Here is a 23079-nt window from a genome sequence, read left to right as displayed (position 1 = left end):
ATCATGACCTTCATCGCGATGTGCGAAGGGTACATGGGGATTGATCTGCACTTCGAGTTATGCAGGTACTTCTTCGCCATCTCCCTACATAGGAAGAAGGACAGAGGTAGGGAGATCCTGATGCTGATGGGATGCGTGGGCATCCACCTTTGGGGGCAGCGAGCGACTGAGTACATGCCCTGCTAGCTGTCTAGATCCAACAAGGGGTGACACACATAGTGGTTCTACCTGAAGAATGACCCCGCCGCCCCCTTGTCGGTCTTCACCGAGCGCCTGATCGAAGAGGCGCCGCTAACATGGCCGTGGGGGCTACCCATCAAGGAAAAGAAGAGGATGTGTGACATCCTTGAGGCCATCACATTCTAGAGGAGCTACGGGCTTCGTGAGGCTAGTGTCATCGAGGCATATCATGCGAGGAGGGTGGCACCACTGATGGTGCGCACCCTCCCGCTGTATGGGATGACACTCGGTGCGCAACTCGATGGGATAGCGCTCGCCTAGGGGCCACTCCACGACAGTGAGGTCATGTAGCACATCACGGAGGCGATGGACGAGTCCGACGCTGTGTTCCCAATCCCGGGACATCCCATGATGCGGCCAGAGCCAAGCTTTATCAAGCGGCCGGTGGATTTGGGCTTTCTAGCCTCCATCGCGCCGCTGCCGGAGCATGTGGCCATGAGGGTGGCGAACCACGCCATAGATGAGCGGAGGAAGAAGGATAAGGATGACAAGGAGGCAAGGCGGCGGGTGAAGCAGCGAATGAGGCTGAACTAAGGAAAGCATCAACAGGGTTCGGATGAGGAAGAGGAAGAAGAAGAAGAAGAAGATGGCGACAGTTCTGGGTCGCCCGTCCAATGGGACGAGCTGGGCGGCGAGGATTATTTTGAGTCGCTCGTCCAATGGGATGAGCTAGGCAGCGGGGATGAGGATCCATCTCTGCCATAGGCGGGGCCTTTCCTGTGGCATGCCCCGAGGCAAAAGGGGGAGGACATGCCTCAGAGCCAGTGGAATCAAGTCACCCCACTTCATCCAGGCCTTCAGCGGTGCCCCTGGAGTCAACAGGAACTGGCTGCTCTGCTCCAACCAGACCCTTCGAGCAAAGGGAGGGTTCAAAGCGACAATGTGCCGACGAGGAGTAGCCAGGGTCGAGCGAGCCAGCCCCAAAACATCATCATCCGATGGCGTCGAGGTGAGTCAAGAGTTTTTTTGTCCTTTTGTTCTAACAAATTTTTGCCATAAACTGACCATCATGTTCTTTGTAAAGTCAAAGGATGTGGGACTCTCCTAAGGCTTGTGCCAAAGAAGAGCCTCACCCTTTGGCAGACGCACTAGGAGTCGGCTGGCACCAGGCCAGAGGTGAGCGGGAGTGGCGCTGGGGCAACCACGGTGTCGACCAGGGAGGCGCAGCCGATGGCTATGTCCATAGGAGAGCAGATAGAGGAGGGCACGTCTAGGGTGAGCGTGGCGTAGCCGGGTGCAGCTGCGACATCATAGGCGGAGATGGCGCAACTAAAGCCATCGTCCATGTAGGCGGCCATGTTTGTGGTGAGGTAGATAGAAGAGGGTGCACCTGAGGCGTCCATAGCGGATGTGGCGATGGGGTAGGCCTCCCATCCACGTCACCCGCCCCCTCTACCGCCGGAGGGTCCACTTTGGAGGAGTTGCTACTGTAAGAGCGGTCAGCGCTGCTTGGGATAGGCACGGAGCCATCTCGGTCTCTAGTCCCAGTGGGCGGTGACCCTCACACGCTGGGAGGATCCCAGGCCTAGTGGGTAGACCGATAGGACCTAGGGGCGACGCTTTTTGCCCTCAACAACGCCACGGAGGAAAGGGGATAGGGGAGCGTCCACATGGAGGTTGGGACCATAATTCACTCCCTGACCACCGCGCTGAGCTCGTTGCGCGACATCATCGCCCCGGTTGGCCAGGTATGATATGACCATGTTTTTTACCCTCATTTTCCCTTTCCACGCCTCTAAGTCCTGTCCTCTCTGTAGTCCCTTATGGTCTACAGCCGGAAGAAGTCCCAACTCCTTCGTTGCGAGAAGGACGTTTGGGACTGCCTTGCCGAAGAGACATGGCGGAGTGAGGGGCTAGCCGCATAGCTCGCTACCACTCGTCAGAAGGTTGCTGAGCTTGCCCCCACCGCCCGGGAGCTGGCCGACCTTCGAGTCCAAGAGATGGATGCTCATGATGATGCCTATGAGGCTGAGGAGAAGCTCATGGCCCTGATTAAGAGGGTGTGCACAGACACCGTGGAGGCCAAGCAGCTACGGAAGGAGTGAGATGATTTGCTTTGGGCCCTAGAGGGGCTCCGCACGGAGTGTGACTTGGCTAACCAAGAGCGCACTGACCCCTAGTTGTGGATCCACCTCCTCAAGGGTGAGCTTAAGGGGGAGAAGGACCTAAAGGTTGTAGCCAAGGGTGTGTCCGCCAGGCTTGCCACAGTGGTCGGTCAGCACCAAGAAGTGGTCCGGCACTTGGAGGTTGAGGTGACCTGACATGGCGAGCAGCGCCAGGAAGAGGTCCAGCACCTGGAGGCCGAGGTGACCCGGTGGCGTGATGAGGTGCGTAGGCTTTGGGCGGACATGGACGGTAAGCCTCTGGTTTCCATTGTTGTCTTTCTCCCTAGAATCCATGGTAGGCCTTTTGACATGGTCGGTATGTGGCTTGGATAGGTCTTAATGACAAGCTTGGTGTGGAGGTTATGAAGAGTCGTGGCCTAGAGAAGGAGCTCGACGAGATGAAGGCCTCCCTCCTAAAGGAGAGCGATGAGCATGATACCCTATGCGTCGCCATCTAGCTGGTCTTTGATGACCTTAAACTGGCCCTGGAGCAGGAGATGAGCTCATTCGCAGTTTGCACCGTTCGAATTACGGATCGAGCACATGGGATCACGAGGGACGCGCTTCACTTCGACGTTCACCGATTGTTTGTGATCGCCCTTTCTCATTATGAGAACATCGATCTGGAGATGATGAGCTAGGGCTTTGTGCTCAGTTACTCCGAGGCTGAGCTAGAGGACATTGAGAAGGAGGTGGCCCCTCAGGCACATGACTTATCTACCAAGATAGAGGATGAGATCATCCCCCCAAAGAATTAGTTACTTAGACAGGCCAGGTGGCAAACTTGTAATAAGTGGACAAGTTCTTAACTTTTGTTATGGTCGAATAGACTTTTGGCTTTTCTCCTTTTTTGTATAAAAAAGGTTAATGCATTCTGACCCTTTCTGTTGTTAAGGTTATAAAGCTCGAGGTGTGGGCAAAAAAAACTCTGATCATGCTGGTGACCAAAAATTCCATAGCCACTGGGGCGTAGGTTTCTTGTAGTCCGACCAGTTTTACTCAATGTTTGTTTCCACAACCCTTGCTTCTAGATCTTAATGTAAGAGAGGGTCGGGCATAGAGAATGTTTTTAGGTAGATATACTCTTATCAGCTCCCGAGTGAGGTCCGACACCTTGCCGTCGACGTTCTTGAGATTGTAGGTGCCAGGCCAGAGCACCTCCACGACGACATACAATCCCTCCCATGGTGGAGAGAGCTTGTGGCAGTTCTTGTTGCTCTAGACGAGACGGAGCACCAGGTACCCGACATTGAAGGCCTAACCCCGCACCCGACGGCTATGGTACCGGTACAACGCTTGTTGGTACTTGGCCAAGCGGAGGAGAGCAACGTCGCGCGCTTTATCGAGCTAATCCATGGCGTCCTCAAGGGACATCTTGGCTCCCTGCTCATTGTACGCCCTGACCCTCGGTGCTCCGTAGTCGAGGTCGGTTGGGAGGACTGCCTTAGAACCAGACCATGAAGAAAGGTGTGTAGCTGGTTGCCCGGCTAGAGGTTGTCCTCAAGCTCCAGAGCATCATGGGAAGCTCTGCAACCCATCGTCTGCCAAATTTGTTTAGCCGGTTGAAGATCCTAGGCTTAAGGCCTTGCAGGACCATGCCATTTGCACGCTCAACCTACCTATTTGTGCAGGGGTGCGCCACGACGGCCCAATCAATGTGGATGTCGTAGTCATCATAGAATCGAAGGAACTTTTTTCCGGTGAACTGCGTACCATTGTCCGTGATAATGGAGTTTTAGACTCTAAAGTGATGGACGATGTCAAGGAAGAACAGCACGGTTTGCCTGATGACCTCCCTGAAACACTTGAGCATACAACACTGATACATAGCCCCCACATTTTTTCAGACCGAACGGCATTATGACATAGCAGAATGATCCGAACAGGGTGATGAAAGACGTTGCGAGCTAGTCGGACTCTTTCATCGCGATTTGATCATACCCGGAGTACACATCGAGGAAGCGAAGGATTTCGCACCCTGAGGTCGAGTCAACTACTTGATCTATGTGCAGCAAAGGAAATGGATCCTTTGGACATGCTTTGTTGACACTCGTGTAGTCAACACACCTTCTCAACTTTCCACTCTTTTTTCTTTCAAGAACAAGATTGGCTAACCACTCAGGGTGATGTAATTTCTTGATGAATCCGACTGCCAAAAGCTTTGCAATCTCCTCACCGATGGCCCTATGCTTGTCCTCATCAAAGCGACGCAGGTGCTGCTTCACTGGCTTGGAGTCTAGCCTAATCTTCAAGGCATGCTTGGTGACTTCTCTCAGAATGCCTGGCATGTCCAAGGGTCTACACGCAAAGATGTCTCTGTTAGCGCGGAGGAAGTCGACTAGCGCACTTTCCTATTTGGAGGAAAGTGTGGTGCCAAAGCACACCACTTTGCTTTTGGAGCTGCTGGGGTCTATGAGGACCACCTTGGTGCCCTCCATGGGCTCGAAAGACCTGGCCGACCACTTGGGGTCAGGTGCATCTTCGACGATCTCCTCATTGATGGTCATGAGCTCTTTGGAGGCGACAATCGCCATGGCGTGTTCGCAGCACTCGACCTCGCACTCATAGGCGCCCTAGAAGGAGGTGCCGATGGTGATGACCCCGCATGGACCCGACATCTTTAACTTCAGATAGGTGTAATTGGGGACGGCCATAAACTTCATGTAGCATGGACATCCTAGGATGGTCTAGTAGGTCCCGTGGAACCCAACTACTTTGAAGGTAAGGGTCTCCATCCTTTAATTGGTTAGATTCCCAATGGTGATGGGCAGATTGATCTGCCCAAGCGGCATGACCTGCATTCCAGGCATGATGCCGTGGAAAGGCGCCCCGATCGGTCGGATGCACGATCGGTCGATGACCATGGCATCGAGCATCTCAGTGTACATGATGTTGAGGCCGCTGCCTCCTTCCATCAGCACCTTGGTGATCCGCTTTTGTGTCGATGATTGGGTTGACCATGAGCGGGTATCTTCCTGGCTATAGGACGCTTTCTGGATGGTCGGTCCGATCAAAGGTGATGGCAGACTCCGACCATCGGAGGAAGGAAGGTGTGGCCGGCTCGGCCGTATAGACCTCATGGCACGCAAGCTTCTAGTGCCACTTGAAGTCATGGCCACCAACCCTGCAAAGATCATGAGGCAGCCATCCGGTGTTAGAAAGCCACCGTCCTTCCCCTCGGCATCATCTGCCACCGGCTTGGGCTCCTTTCTATGCTCCCACTTATTGGAGCCACCGGACAGGAACCGCTTCATGAGGGCGCAATCTTTGTATAGGTGCTTGATAGGAAAGGCATGGTTTGGGCATAGCCCTTTGAGCAGCTTCTCGAAGTGGTATGGGGTCCCCTCAATGGGCTTCCGACCCCACTTGCGGTCTGCAGCGGCCATGAGCAAGCCCTCGCACCGCTGCTTTTTCTTCTTCTTGTTGGAGCAGTTGGAGGCGCCTTCGCCGATGTCCTCATCCCGCTTCGCCTTCCCTTGGGTCGGTCAAAAATCACTTCGACCGCCTCCTTGCTCGAGGCGTGGCTGGTGGTGATGTTGAGGAGCTCCTTGGTGGTTTGCGAGCCCTTGTGTCCTAGCTTGTGAACCAGGGACTCGTAGGTGGTCCTAGATAGGAAGGCTCCTATAACGTTGGCGTCGCCAACGTCAGGCAGCTCATTGCATTATCGAGAGTGCGGGCAACAAACTCTGATCATGCTGGTGAGCAAAAAATGTCGTAGCCACCGGGGCATAGGTTTCTTGCAGTCCAACCAATTTGACCCAGCGTTTGTTTCCACACACCTTGCCTTTTTAGCATGAGAAAGGGGTTGGGCATTGAGAATGTCTACCAAATAGACACACTTGCCAGCCCCCAAGCGAGACTCGACCCCTTGCCATTGCTGGGGTCGGGGGCTCGATAGCGAAATTAATGCATGTAAAGTAAGGGTGACCCATCTCTTGGCAGTGGCCTGAATCGTTCAATCGACTTGGGTGACCCGCTGGCACAAGACTTACCTCGATGGCACGAGTGACGGGTTCAGGGAGCTCTTACCAAATATGTTCGAGTGGAATCTGGGTCCATTGTTCGTAACGGGGTCGGCATAACCCGCGTGGGGCATCCTGCTGCTCCCTACCCATCCCTCAGTAGCGACTAAGCCATCCGGTCGACTTGTGTTGCCCTGCTGGGACAGGACTTACATACGGAGATAGAGGATGAGAACATCCCGTGCAACAATTTAGTTAGGCAGATAAGCTAGGCGGTGAACTTGTAATAAATGGACAAGCTCTTAAATTTTGTTATAGCCAAACAACTTTTTAGCCCTTCTCCCCTATTTGTATAAAAAGGTTAGTGCATTTCGACCCTTTCTGTCGTTAAGGTTGTAAAGCTGAGGGTGTGGGTGAGCAAATTCTAATCACAATGGTGAGCAAAGGCTCCGTAGCCGTTGGGGCATAGGTTTCTCGCAGTCCGACTAGTTATACTCAGAGCTTGTTCCCACAACCCTAGCTCCTAGGTCTTAACGTGATAGGGGGTCGGGCATAGAAAAAGTTGGCTAGGTGGATAAACTCTTAGACTCGCTCCGACACTTTTTGTGACTATGGCCAAAAAAGCCCAGGGTGTGGAAAAAACTCTGATCACACTAGTGAGCAAAGGCACCATAGCCGCCAAGGCGTAGGTCTCTCGTAGTTCGACTAGTTTTACTCAGTGTTCATTTCCACAAACCTCGCTTCTGGGCTTTAACGTGAGAGAGGGTCAGGCGTAGAGAATGTCTACCGGATAGGTACGCTCTTATTAGCCTCCGAGTGAGGCTCGACCCCCGCCTGTCGACGAAATATGGTCGGCAATATACCTAGGGGTATACCCAAGGTAGTAGATTGTCGGCAGACAGATGCGCAAGCCACAAATAAGACGGTGACGCAAGACAGACACGAGGTTTTATCCAGGTTCGGCCGCCAAAAAGGCGTAACACCTACATCTTGCGTCTGATTTGTATTGCTGTATGTCAATGAGAGATGTTTTTTAGAGGGATCCCCTGCCCACCTTATATAGTCTGGGGGGCAGGGTTACAGATCTGGAAACCAATCCTAGTCAGTTACAATTGCCATATGTGGCCGGATAAGGATTCCTATTCTAACCGACCAGGATCCTGCCTGATCGCCAAATCCGCCTTGACTCCTTGTGCGGGACTCCGATCAAGTTGGCTGGGCCGCACGTCGTCTTTTGGGTGGACCGGACCCATCGATCCGGGCCGGCCCAAGCTTAGCCGTAATGGTATAGGGGTTAATACCCCCACACCGCCGTTGCTGGGGTCAGGTGTCACTAAAGGTCGAGGAGTTTGATAGCAAAAGTAATAAGAGAAAGTATGCATTTATTAAGGGTAAAAGCAACGTAGTTGCTCGATGTTCTAGGCATTGACGAAGACTCCACCGTCGATGGCCTTGAGCTTGTAGGCGCCTGGTCAAAGCACCTCTACGATGACGTACGGTCCCTCCCATGGCGGAGAGAGCTTGTGGCGGTCCTTGCTACTCTGGATGAGGCAAAGGACCAGGTCTCCGACATTGAAGGACTGACCCTGCACCCGGCGGCTGTGGTACCAGCGCAACACTTGCTAGTACTTGGCCGAGTGGAGGACAGCAACATCGCGCCCTTCATCTAGCTAGTCCATGGCATCCTCAAGGGATGCTTTGGCTCCCTATTTGTCGTATGCCCTAACCCATGGCGCTCCATAGTCAAGGTCGGTCGAGAGGACAGCCTTGAAACCATAGACCATGAAGAATGGTGTGTAGCTAGTGGCCTGGCTAGGGGTCGTCCTCGGGCTCCAGAGCACTGTAGGAAGCTCCGCAACCCATCATCCACCAGACTTGTTCAACCGATTGAAGATTCTAGGCCTGACCTACCCATTCGTGCGAGGGTGCCCTACGGCAGCCCAATTGACGCAGATGTGATATTCATCGCAGAATTGGAGGAACTTCTTCCCGATGAACTGCGTGCCATTGTCTATGATAATGGAGTTCGGTACTCCAAAGCGATGGATGACATCAAGGAAGAACAACACGGCTTGCTCAAACTTGATCGCGTAGATCGGTCGGGCCTCTATCCACTTTGTAAACTTGTCTATGGTGACAAGCAAGTGGGTATAGCCCCCGAGCGCTCTTTTGAGAGGTCCGACCAGATCAAGCCCCTAGACCATGAACGACCACGTGATGGGGATCATCTAGAGTGCTTGGGGCGGCAGGTGGGTCTACCAAGCATAGTACTGACCCCTTCGTAGGTGCGCACAATCTGTTCAGCATCGGCTACTGCGGTTGGCCAGCAGAAGCCTTGACGCAACTAGGGTTCTAGGCATGGCATGGTGACCACAGATCCCACCATGGACATCGCTCTGCAACCGCTTCCCTTGTTCGATGGGGATGCAGCGTTGTAGGATCCCAGTGTGGCTTCGCTTGTAGAGTTTGCCATCAATAAGGAGAAAAGACTTGGCGTGATGTGTGAGCCACTGAGCCTCAATCTTGTCCGTTGGTAGCACCACATGGAGAAGGTAGTCGAGGTAAGGCATCCTCCAGTCGGCTAGAGGGCCAGGCTTTATCGCTGGATCTTCGTCAAGCTCTATGACCTTGGGGTCGGATGGAGCCGATGGCTAGTTAGCCCCCGAGCCTAGGCTAGGCGGCCCATCACTGGCTTGTTCTAGCTCCTCATAGCGGACCAAGGGTTTGTGTTGATCGTTGGTGAAGACACCTATCGACACCGGCTCTCGACCAGACGCCGCCTTCACTAGTGCATCGGCCGCCTCATTGAGATGCCTCGAGATGTGATTGAGTTCGAGGCCGTCGAACTTATCCTCTAGCTGGTGGAGTTCTCAGCAGTATTACACCATCTTGCCGTCATGGTAGCTCAACTCCTTCATGACTTGGTCAAAGACCAGCTAGGAGTCACCTCGGACATTGAGGCATCGGATACCCAACTCGATGGCGATGTGTAGGCTGTTGATGAGCGCCTCATATTTGGCCACATTGTTGGAGGAGGGGAAATGGATGCGAACCATGTACCTCATGCGTACCCCAAGGGGCAAAACAAAGACCAGCCCTACGCTGACGCCTTTCTTCATCAGTGATCCATCAAAGTACATCATCCAGTACTCCTGGTCGACGACTGCTGGTGGCATTTGGACCTCGGTCCACTCTGCAACGACATCAGCTAGCACTTGGGACTTGATGGTCATCTGAGAGGCATACGAGATGCCTTGTCCCATTAGCTCAAGTGCTCACTTCATGATTCTTCCCATGGCATCCTGGTTTTGGACAACCTCATCGAGGGGGAAGGACGTCACGACCATAACCGGAAGTGACTCAAAGTAGTGGTGTGGCTTCCTCTTGGTGATGAGGATGGCCTATAGGAGCTTCTAGATTTTGGGGTAGCAGGTCCTAGAATCGGACAGAACCTCGCTAATGAAGTACATGGGGCGCTGTACTTTTAGGGTGTGTCCCTCTTCTTCTCGCTCCACCACCAGGGTGGTGCTAACCATTTGCGTGGTGGCCGCAGTGTAAAGTAGAAGCGATTCTATGTCGGTCAAAGGAACTAGGATTGGGGCCTTCGTCAGGAGCTGTTTGACCATGTCAAACGCCTCCTAGGCCTCGGGCGTCCATTCAAAATGGTCGGCCTTCTTCAGAAGCCAATAGAGAGGGAGTCCTCATTCGCCAAGGTGCGAGATGAAGCGACTAAGCGTGGTGAGGCACCCTATAACTCGTTGTACCCCCTTCATATTCTGAATCAGGCCCATCCTTGTGATGGCTAAGATCTTCTCTGGGTTAGCTTTGATGCCATGCTCAAATACGATGAAACCAAGCAGCATACCCCTCGGGACCCCAAAAACGCACTTCTTGGGGTTGAGCTTGATGTCGTTTGCTTGGAGTTTTATGAAGGTCTGCTCAAGGTCGGCTATGACCTGGTCAGCCCATTTGGACTTGACAATGATGTCGTCCAGTAGGCCTCAACAGTTCGCTTGATGAGGCTCCAAAGCACTTGAGCATACAACACTAGTACGTAGCCCTTGTGTTCTTTCGACCGAACAACATTTTGATGTAGTAGAATGATCTGAACAGCGTGATGAAAGATATCATGAGCTAGTCAGACTCTTTCATCATGATTTGATGGTACCTGGAGTACGCATCAAGGAAGCAAAGGGTTTCGTAGCCTGAGCTAGCGTCGACTACTTGGTCTATGCGTGGCAAAGGAAACAGATCCTTTGGACATGCTTTGTTGAGACCCGTGTAGTCAACACACATTCTCTATTTCCCGCTCTTCTTTCGTACAAGGATGGGATTGGCTAACCACTCTGGGTGGTATACTTCCTTGATGAACCTTGCCGCTAATAGTTTTGTGATCTCCTCATCGATGGCCTTGCGTTTCCCCTTGTCGAAGTGATGTAGGCACTGCTTCACCAGCTTGGATCTGGGCTAATCTTCAAGCCATGCTCGGTGACTTCTCTTGGAATACCCAACATGTCCTAGGGTTTCCACGTAAAGATGTCTCTATTGGCATGGAGGAAGCCAACGAGTGCTTTCCAATTCAGAGGAAAGCGTGGTGCCAATGCGCATCACTTTGCCCTTGGATCCACTAGGGTATATGAGGACCTCCTTGGTGCCCTCCACTGGCTCGAAAGACCTAGCCAACCGCTTGGGGTCTGGTGCTTTTTCGGCAACCTCCTTCCCGATAGCCGCAAGCTCCTTGGAGGCGACGATTGTCGTGCATTGATCGCAATACTCGACCTCGCATTCATAGGCGCGCTGGAAGGAGGTGCCGATGATGATGACCCCACACGATCTCAGCATCTTCAGCTTTAGATAGGTGTAGTTAGGGACGACCATGAACTTCGCGTAGCATAGACATCCTAGGATGGCGTGGTAGGTTCCATGGAACCCGGCCACCTTGAAGGTGAGGGTCTCCATCCTATAATTGGACGGATCCCCAAAGGTGATGGGTAGATCGATCTGTCCAAGTGGCACGGCCTGCTTTCTAGGCATGATGTTGTGAAAAGGCGCTCCGGTCGGTCGGACATGCGATCGGTTGATGCCCATGACGTCAAGCGTTTTGGCGTACATGATGTTGAGGCCGCTGCCTCCATCCATCAGTACCTTGGTGAGCCACTTTGTGCTAATGATCGGGTCAACCACGAGTAGATATCTCCCTGGTTATAGGATGCTCTCTAGGTGGTCGGTCTGATCAAAGGTTATGGCAGACTCCGACAATCGAAGAAAGGTAGGTGTGGTCGGCTTAGCCGTATAGACCTCGTGGCGTGCGAGCTTCTGGCGGTGCTTAGAGTCGTAGGCCACCAACCCTCTGAAGATCATGAGGCAGCCATCCAGCATCAGAAAGCCACCGTCCCTCCCCTTGGTGTCATCCGCGGTCAGCTCAGGGTCCTTCCCATGGGTTCCTTGGACGCTTGTACGTGCCCTAGAAGTTTCCCATGAAGATCTCTTTGAGGTCTGCCCAACTTTGGATTCTGTTGGGCGGAAGGTGTTCCAACCATGTTCGTGTCGAATTGGCCAGGAATAATGGAAAGTTGTGGATAATGAAATCATCATTATTTGCTCCACCGGCTTGGCAAGCAAGCCAATAATCCTTGAGCCACAGTCCAGGGTTCATTTCCCTAGAGTATTTTAGGATGTTGGTTGGTGGTCAGTACCGTGGCAGGAAGGCAGCATTGAGGATGTGTCAGTCGAAGGCCTGAGGTCCCGGTAGGTCAGGGCTCAGGCTTCGGTCCTCGTCACTGTCGTAGCATCTGCCATGACGAGGGTGGTAGCCGCGGCTAGCTCCCTCCATCGGATCACCCTAGGCACACATGCGGGCGTCGAGGGTGTCACATGTGTCATGGTTATGGCCGAGACGCTCATGTACCAGGACCGCGGTGTGCAGCCTACCGCTTTATGGCGCCTAGTGGACTGACGCATCCTTGTTGGGTCACCCTGAGGGCATGCGCTGGCTAGCATCGAGCATGCATCACCGAGATAGCGAGCTCTCGGCCTGCTGTGATGCCGCACGCTTGAGTAGCACGTGAATCTCGTGATGGGCCCAATGGTCTTCGGGCATTGTGGGCCCCATAAGCCCCTAGAGCAAGGCTACCACAGCGGTGATGTTCTGGCTCACCCGGGTGAAGTGCAGAACTGCTTCATCATCATCGATGATCCTTCGGTTCACATCGCGGGCCATGGTGCGTGCACGCCCACCGTCTCTGTGGCGTTCGATCTCTTGATCGAGCTCCGTGCGTTCCTGCTCGAGCTGGAGTCATGCTTTCTCGAGCTCTTGGTGTCGTGCCTTCAGCTGCTCCACCCACAGGCGAGGCAGGGCCCCTGCATCCGCCCCGACCTCATCGTCGAGGTCATTCATTGGGGTAGCCTCTTCCTCGTGGATGCTCTTGACATATCCCTCGGGGGTACCCACCATGAAACACTCACGACAGGGGTGATGGCTCCCCCGGCTAGAGTCAAAGCAAGAGGGTGACTCTGATTCTCCCGCGAGGAGGTCATGGGAAGACTCAGTGACATATTCAGTCATCCCCACGAACTCGTCGTTCACGGGGGATAGAGGCGTGCGTTGCGCCATAGGGTGGCCATCAGTCTCTGTGGCGTCGCGGAGACCAAATGGGAGCCCTGTTGGGGCGCTCTGGATGAGGTATTCTATAGAGAGCGGCTCCCCTCCAACAAGCTATGCCATGACATGGGCGAATAAGAACGTGAGGTGGCGCAGGTCCTCCCGGGATGGTTGGGGTCCCAGGAAGGCGCCGAGCTGATGCTCTAACCTCCCGTAGTCAAAGTCGAGGAGCTGGTCGCTTTCAGGGGCACGGGCCTTCGGTGCGTGCAGCTATAGCTCCTCAAGTGCCTCAGTGATCGCGTCGAGGCCAACCGAGTGGAGAGGTCATACGGCGGCGGGAGCCATCGCCAACTCTTCCTCCGTCATGACGATAAAGTCTAGGTTCCTAAAGCGCACGTGCGTGCCCGGGACCCAGTTAAGGTTGTGACTAGCCATCCGAGGCCTGATGTGAATGTCAAGATGCGCAAAAGCCCCCTTCCTGGCGCGCCAACTATGGGTGATTTGAGTTGCCGCCGACTAGTAAATTTCTAATATTGCGCGTCTGGTTCGGATGGTGTGCTAAGAGGACACGAGATTTATACTAGTTTGGGCAAAATGTCCCTACGTCTAGTTCGTTGCTGTTGCTCGTGTTACTAGCACTGAAAGTTCATAGTTGGGGTTACAAACGATCGAGAGAGGAACATGTCCCAAGTCTCTGGTGAGAGGAGCGAACGGGTGCCGAGAGCTCGGTCGCTTCTCGACTGTGTGCTTGTGTGTTCTGATCGGTTCGGGGTTCGATGGGTTTGAGTCCCCTTCATGGGACGCCCTGCTTTACCTTTTATAGGTCAAGGGAAAGCACGGGTTACAGTGGAGGGAAAGAGGTGAATGAGAAGGAGAATAGGTCCTCCAGGATCATCGGGTCCTTCTTTTCCTTCACGCGGGTCCCGCTGACCCTATAGACGTCAATAGGGACAGGTCCACGTCGCAGCCCTATCCGCCACGGGCGCCATGCGCATGCGTTGTCTCCCGGTCGTGGCGCTCCACTCCGTCTTGGCGGATGTCGTGGTGAACTAACACGCCTGTCAGTGCTCATACGAGGGTTAGGCAGAACAACACTGGTACGCCCGACGCTGTTCCTGATGTGAATCCCCAGGTATGGTCCGTCACGGCCACGGGTTATATCAGGGCGTGCCGGTCACCTTCCTAGTGTCAGAGCTTTGACCTAGGCCCATTCGCTTGGACCTGGAATGGTTGGCGGCGGTATGGGTCTCCGTCGGGCGAGACGGATCCCCCGGCCTCGGGGTCGATCAAGGCGGAGTCCCCCCCCCAGAGGCCATGCGAGGCTGTGCGCAAACCCAAGGATCGGCCGAGCCAGAGCCCGCCCCCAGAGGCCGGACGAGGCGGAGCCCGCCCTCAGAGGTCGGCGCGAGGAGGAGCCCGTAGCCTTGGTGTCGGGCGAGGCCGAACGCAAACCCAAGGGTCGGGCGAGGCGGAGCCAGCCCTCAGAGGTCAGGCGATGCGGAGACCGTCCTCAGAGGCCGGGCAAGGCGAAGCCAGCCCTCAGAGGTCGGGCGAAGTGGAGCCCGTGGCATCGGTGTTGGGCGAAGCGGAGCGCAAACCCAAGGGTCGAGCGAGGCGGAGCGCAAACCCAAGGGTCGGACAAGGCGTCCCACCCTCAGAGGCCGGGCGAGGCAGAGTTAGCCCTCAGAGGTTGGGCAAGGCGGAGCCCGTCCCCAGAGGCCGAGCGAGGCGGAGCTTGCGCACTTGGGGATCGGTTGGAGACTTTTGACTGCTCAGATGAATTAATATTGATGATTATTAGCTCCTTCTCCCGACAACGATGATGACTGATGAGTCATACCTCTATATGCCTTTTTTTTCTTCTAAAATGCCGCATCAAAGTCCATGCTTCTCCGGGCCTAATAAAAGTATAAAAAAAATCTCACGGCTGCGTTTGATGTCGTGTACGTCCCCCCCCCCCCCCCCCCCCCCCCCCCCCCCCTCTGCTTGGAGTGTTTAACAATTAAACCCATCTACTTAGTAGTTAACAATTAGCAATTAGGGCATTCACAAGAAGCAAATCTTTGCGCAAATCTGAGGAGGTGGAAGGTGGGTAGGAAAGGACTCTTGTGTGACGGGTTTTCTTTTTGGTCGCCCCTGTGCGCGCTTCTCCTTGGAACAGAACGGAAGTGAATGGGTCAAAGAAAGGGGCGGGCTCCCAACCAAAGAAAGCGTAAGCGCACATGCCAGTGCGGAATCCAAAGGCAGGATAGGGATTGCCTGCCCTGCCCTGTCCTGCCCTGTGCCGTGACAAAGATAACCACAGCGCAAAATATTGCAAAGGCGTTACATGTGGATGTGGTGAGGTAGGGCATGATCTAACATGTCAGCTTCAGCCACGTGGTGCGCATCCATGGCGATCAGGAACAAGGATATATGCAAGTACTCCATCCATTCTAAAATAATTGTGCATCTCATTTTTTTAATCGGCCCCGTTTGGTACGTAGGGATCTAGATTCTAAATAAACGTTTTAGATATAGATTCTCTAATTAAATGTTTTGGATGATGAATTAGAATTACTTCGCATGAGATCGTTTGGCTGGATTCTGATTAGTATAATATTATTTTTTCATAAGAAAATATATAAATTAAAATATTCCAAAAAAAATTGAAACTTTATATGGGCTAGCAACAAGTAGCGTTTGGACAACAAAAACAGTTCCGAATTCTTAGGCCCGGTTTATATTCCAAAAATTTTCAACTCAAAGTGTCACATCGAATCTTGCGGCACATGCATGGAGTACTAAATGTAGACGAAAAACAAAACTAATTGCACAGTTGGGTGAGAAATCGCGAGACGAAACTTTCGAACCTAATTAGTCCATAATTAGACACTAATTACTAAATACAAACGAAATGCTACAGTAACAAAACCAAAATTTTTGCCAACTAAACGCGCCCTCAGTAGGATGGGAAGAAATGGCCTCAACGTGAATCGTTTCTGCCGTGGAACGTTTCGCATGGTTCCGTGTTTTTCTGCCTAGACGAGTGAAACGGCTCAACTCTGGTTTTACTATTATGTTTCTGAGTCTCTCCAATATACTAGCAACTGTATTTTTTTTCTAGTCATCCTTTTTAAGTGCAACAAATTAAAGTGGGTTGTATTCAAGTTATTCTTTGCCCGCAAAAAATTCTAAATTCTTTTGAAAGCATATTTTTATTTATATATATATTAATGAAAAAACATAGTTTTCTACAATCAGAATCTAAGCCTACCAGGCAAACTATTGCATAAAGCAATTCTGATTCATGGTCTGAAACCTTTTTTTAGAGAATTTGGATCTGAAACGTTTCTATAAGAATCTGAATCCCTACCAAATGGACCCTTAAATACAATCTATTTTAATTTATATCACTTAAAAATGATTAATTAAAGTATAGTTCCTAATAAAGAGGAGAGCAAGAAACAGAATCCATGTTACCCACGGGCCGTTTCTATCTCTTACAAAGAAGAGATAATTTCTTATTTGACACTAAATAAATGACCCATTCCTTCCTTGGCTCTCAAAATTTTTTCCTTCCTTATCTGACACTGACTTCAACTTTCGTTCCCAAATTGACATTCTGTTGGATTTTCCGTCCGGGAACTGTTAAATGCCCTGCGAAAAAACAATTTTGCCCATGTGGGTCCCACCACCCTTCTCCCTCCTTTCCTCCCCTTCTCCCTCCTCTCCTCCACACCGCACAGATCCTCGGCGCTCCTCCTCCTCGTGCTCCTGGCCACCGCGGTGTGCCTCGCGCACGCAGGCGCCGAGTCCGCCGCGCCGCGCCGCTAGCTCGCCTCCGGCGGCCTCTCCCCGACCGACCCGGGCTCCGACTTGGAGTGCTGGCGACGGCGCGGGGACAAGCAGGAGGGGCCTGTCGCGCGGGAGGCTCCGTCCCAAGGCCTAGCGGTGGGCGACAGGCGGCGCCGAGGCGAACGGGGGTCAGGCCGGGCGCGGCTAGCCGCGGCGGCGCTGCAGGTGCGCACCAGGCGACGGACGATGGCACTGTACAGGGACGGCGCCGGTGGCTTCCGGGGAAGCGTGTCCATGCCGCCGGGCTCGCCTTGTCCTCCCCGGCGAGTCACCTCCGTGCGCCAGGCCCATGCGCATCCAGGCATCGGCGGCGCTCTCCCGAGCATCGCCGGCAGGCGCAGACCGCCGAGGAGTCGCAATGAGGTGTGGCCGCCTAGGAGGGAAGCTCCGGCGTGGCTGCAGGGGGAGGCTCCGGTGTGGAGGAGAGGAGGGAGAAGGGTGGTGGGACCCACATGGGCAAAAATGTCTTCGCAGGGCATTTAACGGTTCCCGGACGGGAAATCCAACAGAATGTCAATTTGGGGACGAAAGTTGAAGTGAGTGTCAAATAAGGAAGGAAAAAATTTTGAGGGCCAAAAAAGGAATGGGTCATTTGTCTAGTGTCAAATAAAGAATTATCTCTACAAAGAATACCTGAAACGTTTGAGCTCTAAAACCCATGCCACAATACCATTTGGAAGTGATCCAACTAATTCTAGAGAGAAACGGATCCGATTGTGCTATCCAAACAGCCCCTAAATATATATAAAAACATTAATATTTATGATGAGTATCATTACATTAATAGTGCAATATATTTTTATAATAAACATATTAAGAGATGCAAACGTTGATAACATTTTCAATAAATCTAGATATTTAGTTAAACTTAAAAAGGTTTAGTTCCACCAATATGTGTAGTTATTTTGGAAAGGATAGAGTACCTTTTTTTCCTTAGTGAAGTCATTTCTTTTTCGTGTCTGATCTTTTGTTTGCATCAGAAGGGAGAAGGTCAAATGGAACAAATAATCTTGCGACAAGCGTTCCAAAGAGAGCCAAAAACTAACAAATTATTGGCTCTGTTCGCCTAGTCTATAAGCCGTTTGTGCTGATTTGTACGGCTGATTTGTTTGAAGAAAAAAATATTATACCATGACTGATAAGCCCACTTATAATGGTAGCCAACAGAGCTGGCTCTCTTTGGAACTTAAGCTGCTTAGAAGTTGAAGCTGTGGCACAGTAGCTTTATCTCGTGAGTCATGGCCTCCTTGGAAGATCTGATTGTGGATAAGGAGGCGAGAATGAATAATTGGGGTGGGGCCTTGGCCGGCTGTTTTTATGCTAATGGCCCTGCAACCACCACTCCCCGCCGGTGGAATCCACGCACCTCCCAATCCACTAGATGCACGCACATGTCTCCGATTACTTTGCTGTATTCCAATTCTCCCATCTCCCTTTTTTGGTGCTCTCATCGGATAAACGGCGGAGGAAATCCAGAATTCCCAAATTTTCCAATGAACAGTCAGAGTTTACATTTGGCCGTTCACTGAAATTCTGGTGGCCTTCACGATCCAGTTTCAACATTCAACAGATGCTACCAAAATGCGCAATTCTGGACGTTTGACTCTCGACTATCATCAATTTCTCATACATGTGCAGATGCGTCACACACAATGAAAAGACGGCAGCTGCAAAGGCTGACCGTATGCTTGTAACATTGCATGTGAACAGCAAGCGGGTCAAGCGCCAAGACCATGGCATAGAGAGTCCAGGCCGCAGTTGCAAGAGAACAAGAGACATACAAGTCTGTTGCCCTTGGTAAATGATTCCTATCAAAGACTGAACACTTGAAGGTAAAAAAGGGATGTACCAAATATTGCTGATTATTCTATCTGGTATCTACAGCTTCCTTTGAAGAAGAAAGAAGAAAAAGAACCAGCCGATACAGATCGAGCTACATGTCCACTCTACAATTATCCAGACATGGCTAAACTCTCCTACCACAGGAGCTTCACTCATGGCATCAAGTGCAACTCTTGCGACTTCATAGGAAACCATCCATCGGAGGTTCTGTTCAAAAAAAAAGTTTGTTCTAGTCCTGGCAGCTGGTTTCAGCCTGCTCTTGAATGAGCATAAACGCATGATCAGACAAGGCAGGCATGGCAACAATTCATCAAGTGAGGTAAAAAAAAATCACAGAGTTAGCGCCGCCCGTTCGCCCAATTCCTAAGGTTATTCCTGGACTTCACCATCGGTTGTCTGTTTTGATGCTTGGGCTTTGGTATGTCACCCAGCTCCATTACTTGTATTGTGCGTTGCCTTTTGGCTGCACAGACAAAAGTATGGAACAATTTAATGAAACTGAAACAGTAGAGATCTACTAGTGACAAACAATTTTCATATTGATGAGTGATGAAATACGAACCATTCTCTGCTTCCTGGTAACGCTCCTGGAGCCTTCGCTTTGCTGCTTCCAACTTTCTGTTATTATCCAAACCATCATCATAAACCTTTGGCTTTGCCAACTCTAGCTTGGCTCCTGCTGAAGATTGAGTGCCAAACCTTGATTTCTAGAGAACGGAAAACAGATATGAGAGCCATGAGGTCTTAATCCTAGTCAAAACATATATGACTGGGTAGCATGTACTTACATCCATCTGGCTTGCCATAGGTTTTCTTTCAATTGCAATGTGCTCTCGAGTCTGTTTAGGTTTCATGTCACCAAATGGTCTCTGCTGAGAAGCTGCCTTTAATGGTCTCCCCGGCCCAGATTCATAGCTTGAGGGATTAGATTGGTTGTTGAGCACGCCATGAGGTTTGGCTTGCAAACTTGAACTTTGGGGTTTTTGTGGGTTTGCTTGCCTCATTGGTGGCTCTTGTCTTGCCAATTCTGGCCTCCTGGATTGAACTTTTTCGACAACACCAGGAGAAGAACGAGGAGGCTCTTGCCTTGCAACTGCTGAATGGTTTGCAAGTCTCCCACCATTATTACCCCTCTTGCTTCCAAGGCTCGACTCATTATTATGTCTCAAATCTGCCATCATATGCGCAACGTTAACTATCATAATGTTAAAAACAAGAAATAAGCATGGAATTAAGAACTGTTAAATTGTTGTACTCACTTCCATCTTCATCCATTTCATCAAAGAACTTCAGGTTGGGGAGACAAGAGAGGAAAAATAATAAACGCAGAGTCAGATTTTTGTTCAACACCAAACCCAATCAGATGGCAGGAATTAACTATATCAGTACCTCAGAGAGTTGAATAGAAGTGGTCTGGGGAGCAAAGAAGGCCCCTTCGTCTAAAGGTGGAGAAGGAAGCCCTTCTTCTTCTTCTTCATCCACAACAGAAGGATTTGAAGAGCCAGGGGAGTTCTCTACAGATCCAAAGAATAAATATCCATATTAAGCTAAGATGTGAGTCTTCATCTAGAAACTGCTAGATCAACTAAGGCATCAACAAATTCACTTCAGTTACCTGCCAGGGCAGCATTTGTAGTACTGACCCATTCATCAACCAAGACTTTCCAACCTCTGAAACACAAAACGTAATCTCATGTGTCAACAACATCTCCAAGAACACTAACAAGAAGGCATTTCGAATGATTATTATATGTAGCTAAGCTAGAATTGGTTCTTTGAAAGCAATTGTGAAGTAGCCCTAGAGACCAAAATTCAGTAAAAGGAAGATGGAACTTACTCAATGAGAGTGCGCACGAGGTGCCGAATCTCTTGTGAGTTGTGTTTTCGCAGCCGATTAACAGCTCTTCCGATCTCAGTAGCCTGCAATGAACAGTCCTAAGATTAAGAAACTAAACAGCAAGAGCAACAAGGGAACAAAACACTGAGACACATCACATAGCTCATGTATGCAATATCAATTGTGTACCTTTAGCGTAGAGACAGACAATTGCATCAACTGCAGCCTCCTCAGTGATTCGAACAAAGTGACATCCGACTGCAGAAACATCGCATTTTAGGTTAGACGAATTCGAAGTTACAAACTTTAGCAATTGAAAAGTGAAGAAATGAGCCAGTACATGGTCTTCCTTGTGCAAGAGGAGTTCCTTGATGCGGATGACCTCGCCCACGATCTGTGACTCCTCATCGATCTCATTGGTGAGCGCCTCAAGCTCCTCAGCCTCGTGGTCTTCTTCCCCTTCTTCCGTATCATCCGAGGCGTGCTGCTGCTCATCTTCCTGCTGTTGGTCGTCGTCTTCGTCATCATCGTCATCGTAACTGTGGCCGTAGTTGCTCGCCGCGGCGCGGCGGAGGCGCTCGTCGTCGGAGTCAGAGTCATCATCCTCATCGCCGTGGCCATGGCCCCCGCCGTGGGCACCGTTGCTGCTGCTGTCGACCTTGCACTCCTTCTCGGCGACGCGGCGCACGCTGCCCTTGTCCTCCTCGACGGGAGTGGCCGGGGTGGTGGACGCCGCGGCGCTGCCGAAGGACGGCGGCGCCGGCGGCGCCGTGTCACGGCGGAGCGTGGTGAAGAGCCTCTCGGCGATGCGGTCGCGGCGGTGCAGGAGCTCCCGCGGCGCGTCGGCCGCCGCCACGAGGATGGCGTTCTCGATCACGTCGCAGATGCCCGCGCCGGCGCCACGGAAGAAGTTGCGCCACCGATCCAGCCCGTCGGCCATCGCCGTGACCGCCGCCGGTCCCCGCCTGGCCTCCGTGAGAAGACCTCCCCGCGTCGCCAAGATCGGCCTCCCCCGACCGCGATTCCCAGCAGCGCAACCAAGAACCGATGCTCCTCCCCTTCCTGCTTCTATCTTTTCTTTCTTCTTATCAGATTATTACGCCGCGCGCACCGGCACGGCACTAGCACCAAGAATCCAATCTCTCCCGCCCGTCCAACGGCGAATCAGATTCCCTCGAATCCGCGGCGCGGGGGCAGAATCACCAGCCAATCAATCGAGAAACAGCGGAGGAACAAGAACAGAGCGAATCCGGAGGGAGGCGGAAGGAATCGACCAGCGTCGCCTTCCTTGGCCACCACCCCACGTCCCCGTTGCTTGGCGGTTTCAACAACCCCTCACCCGGAGCACAGCACAGCGCGGCGCGGCGGTAGCCTAACCAAAGCAGAGCAAATCTTATCTGGCCTGCCTGGCTGGCTGGCTGACCCCTGCGGAAGAAGGAAGCGGGGAGGAAAGCCAGGAAGGTGAAGTTGAAGAGAGGAGAGGGGGCTGACGAAACGGGCGGATAGGGACGGGGATGGCAGGGTACGCAAACCCACGAGACCTACGCGGCCACCAAACACCAGCAACTACTCCCCCTCCCTCCCCCTCCCATGGACCATGCCTCGCCACCACTAGCAGCTGCAATTGCAGTAACAAACTGCGCGTTCGTGGCGTCACCGCCGCCCGCCCTCCGTTCCCTGCACCTTTCTTGTTTCTTCTATTCTATAGTGGAGTAGAAGTTCTTTCGTTTTTTTTACCAGAAGAAGCGAAGGGCAGGACACGTCCGTGCTCAAGCCGCAAGGGGATGGCGGATTTGCTGGGGGAGAGTCGGAGAGAAGAGAGGAGAGGGGAGATGGGTGAGACGCGGCGGCCTCGTGGCTGCTTCTGGTTGCTTTGCCCCTGTCGACTCGGGCGTCGGGGGGTGTCCTTTCCGTTTGGTCTCTTTTTTTTTTCCTGTGTTGAGCAGTGCTCCTAATTAATTAATTAGGCCCTGTTTAGATCCACCCAAAATCCAAAGTTTCCCAAGATTCCCCGTCACATCGAGTTTTGCGGCACATGCATGGAGCATTAAATGTAGGTAAAAAGAATAACTAATTGCACAGTTTATCCGTAATTGGCGAGACGAATCTTTTAAGCCTAAATAGTCCATAATTGGACAATTTTTACCAAATAAAAACAAAAATGCTACAGTGTCCATTTTCCAAACCGGAAGGGATCTAAACACCCCCTTAATCGATTGATGAAGCTCACTCACAAAGTCACATGGTGGCTTTCCATGATTATAGTTCTGCTGCAATTCTGGATTTATTTACTATTTGGAGCGTACCTTTGTTGATCCATAATTGCAAACACATTTCTCAGTAAATGCGTATGAAGCACCAAAGTTTTTTCAGCGCTGCACCTGCGCAGCATGTGAAAACGGATGGAGTGGGGGAGTGGGATACGGATGTGAAAATTGGTGTTGATATTTATGCCTGTGTGGATCATTAGCAATAAAAATTAATACCAGTGGATCTAAACAAACCTGCTAAGGGCTCGTTTGGATCCACCAACTAAACTTTAACTTGATAAATTTAGCGGCTAGAGATCCAAATAGTCCAACTAAAATTTAGCTTTGAAATTTTAGCTAGCTAAATTTTAGTTGGGTGGACAAGGCCTAATAAAACCTGCTAATT

General features: G+C 51.7%; 1 protein-coding gene across 1 annotated transcript; it reads right to left on the bottom strand.

Moving 5' to 3' along the window:
- Positions 1-18578: 18578 nt before the first annotated feature.
- Positions 18579-22253, bottom strand: LOC136517096 (probable mediator of RNA polymerase II transcription subunit 26b). Its single transcript, XM_066510617.1, has 9 exons — positions 20765-22253; positions 20614-20682; positions 20425-20507; positions 20203-20258; positions 19977-20101; positions 19847-19874; positions 19376-19758; positions 19150-19294; positions 18579-19050 (listed from the first exon to the last, which is right to left on the bottom strand). The coding sequence occupies exons 1-9, from the start codon at positions 21362-21364 to the stop codon at positions 18926-18928; spliced, it is 1614 nt and encodes a 537-aa protein (XP_066366714.1). The 5' UTR covers positions 21365-22253; the 3' UTR covers positions 18579-18925.
- Between the last annotated feature and the right edge of the window lie 826 nt (positions 22254-23079).

Source organism: Miscanthus floridulus, chromosome 17, assembly GCF_019320115.1.
Source record: "Miscanthus floridulus cultivar M001 chromosome 17, ASM1932011v1, whole genome shotgun sequence".
Taxonomy (NCBI): Eukaryota; Viridiplantae; Streptophyta; class Magnoliopsida; order Poales; family Poaceae; genus Miscanthus; species Miscanthus floridulus.
This window is presented reverse-complemented; position numbering and strand designations above follow the sequence as displayed.

What these genes read in the sequence shown, in the direction of transcription:
- LOC136517096 (XM_066510617.1), bottom strand. Translation starts at nt 21,364, where the DNA reads ATGGCCGACGGGCTGGATCGGTGGCGCAACTTCTTCCGTGGCGCCGGC. An exon ending in TCTTGCACAAGGAAGACCAT is followed by an intron (nt 20,683 to 20,764) that starts GTACTGGCTCAT and finishes ATGTTTCTGCAG; the next exon opens with TCGGATGTCACTTTGTTCGA. An exon ending in TTACCAGGAAGCAGAGAATG is followed by an intron (nt 19,051 to 19,149) that starts GTTCGTATTTCA and finishes TTGTCTGTGCAG; the next exon opens with CCAAAAGGCAACGCACAATA.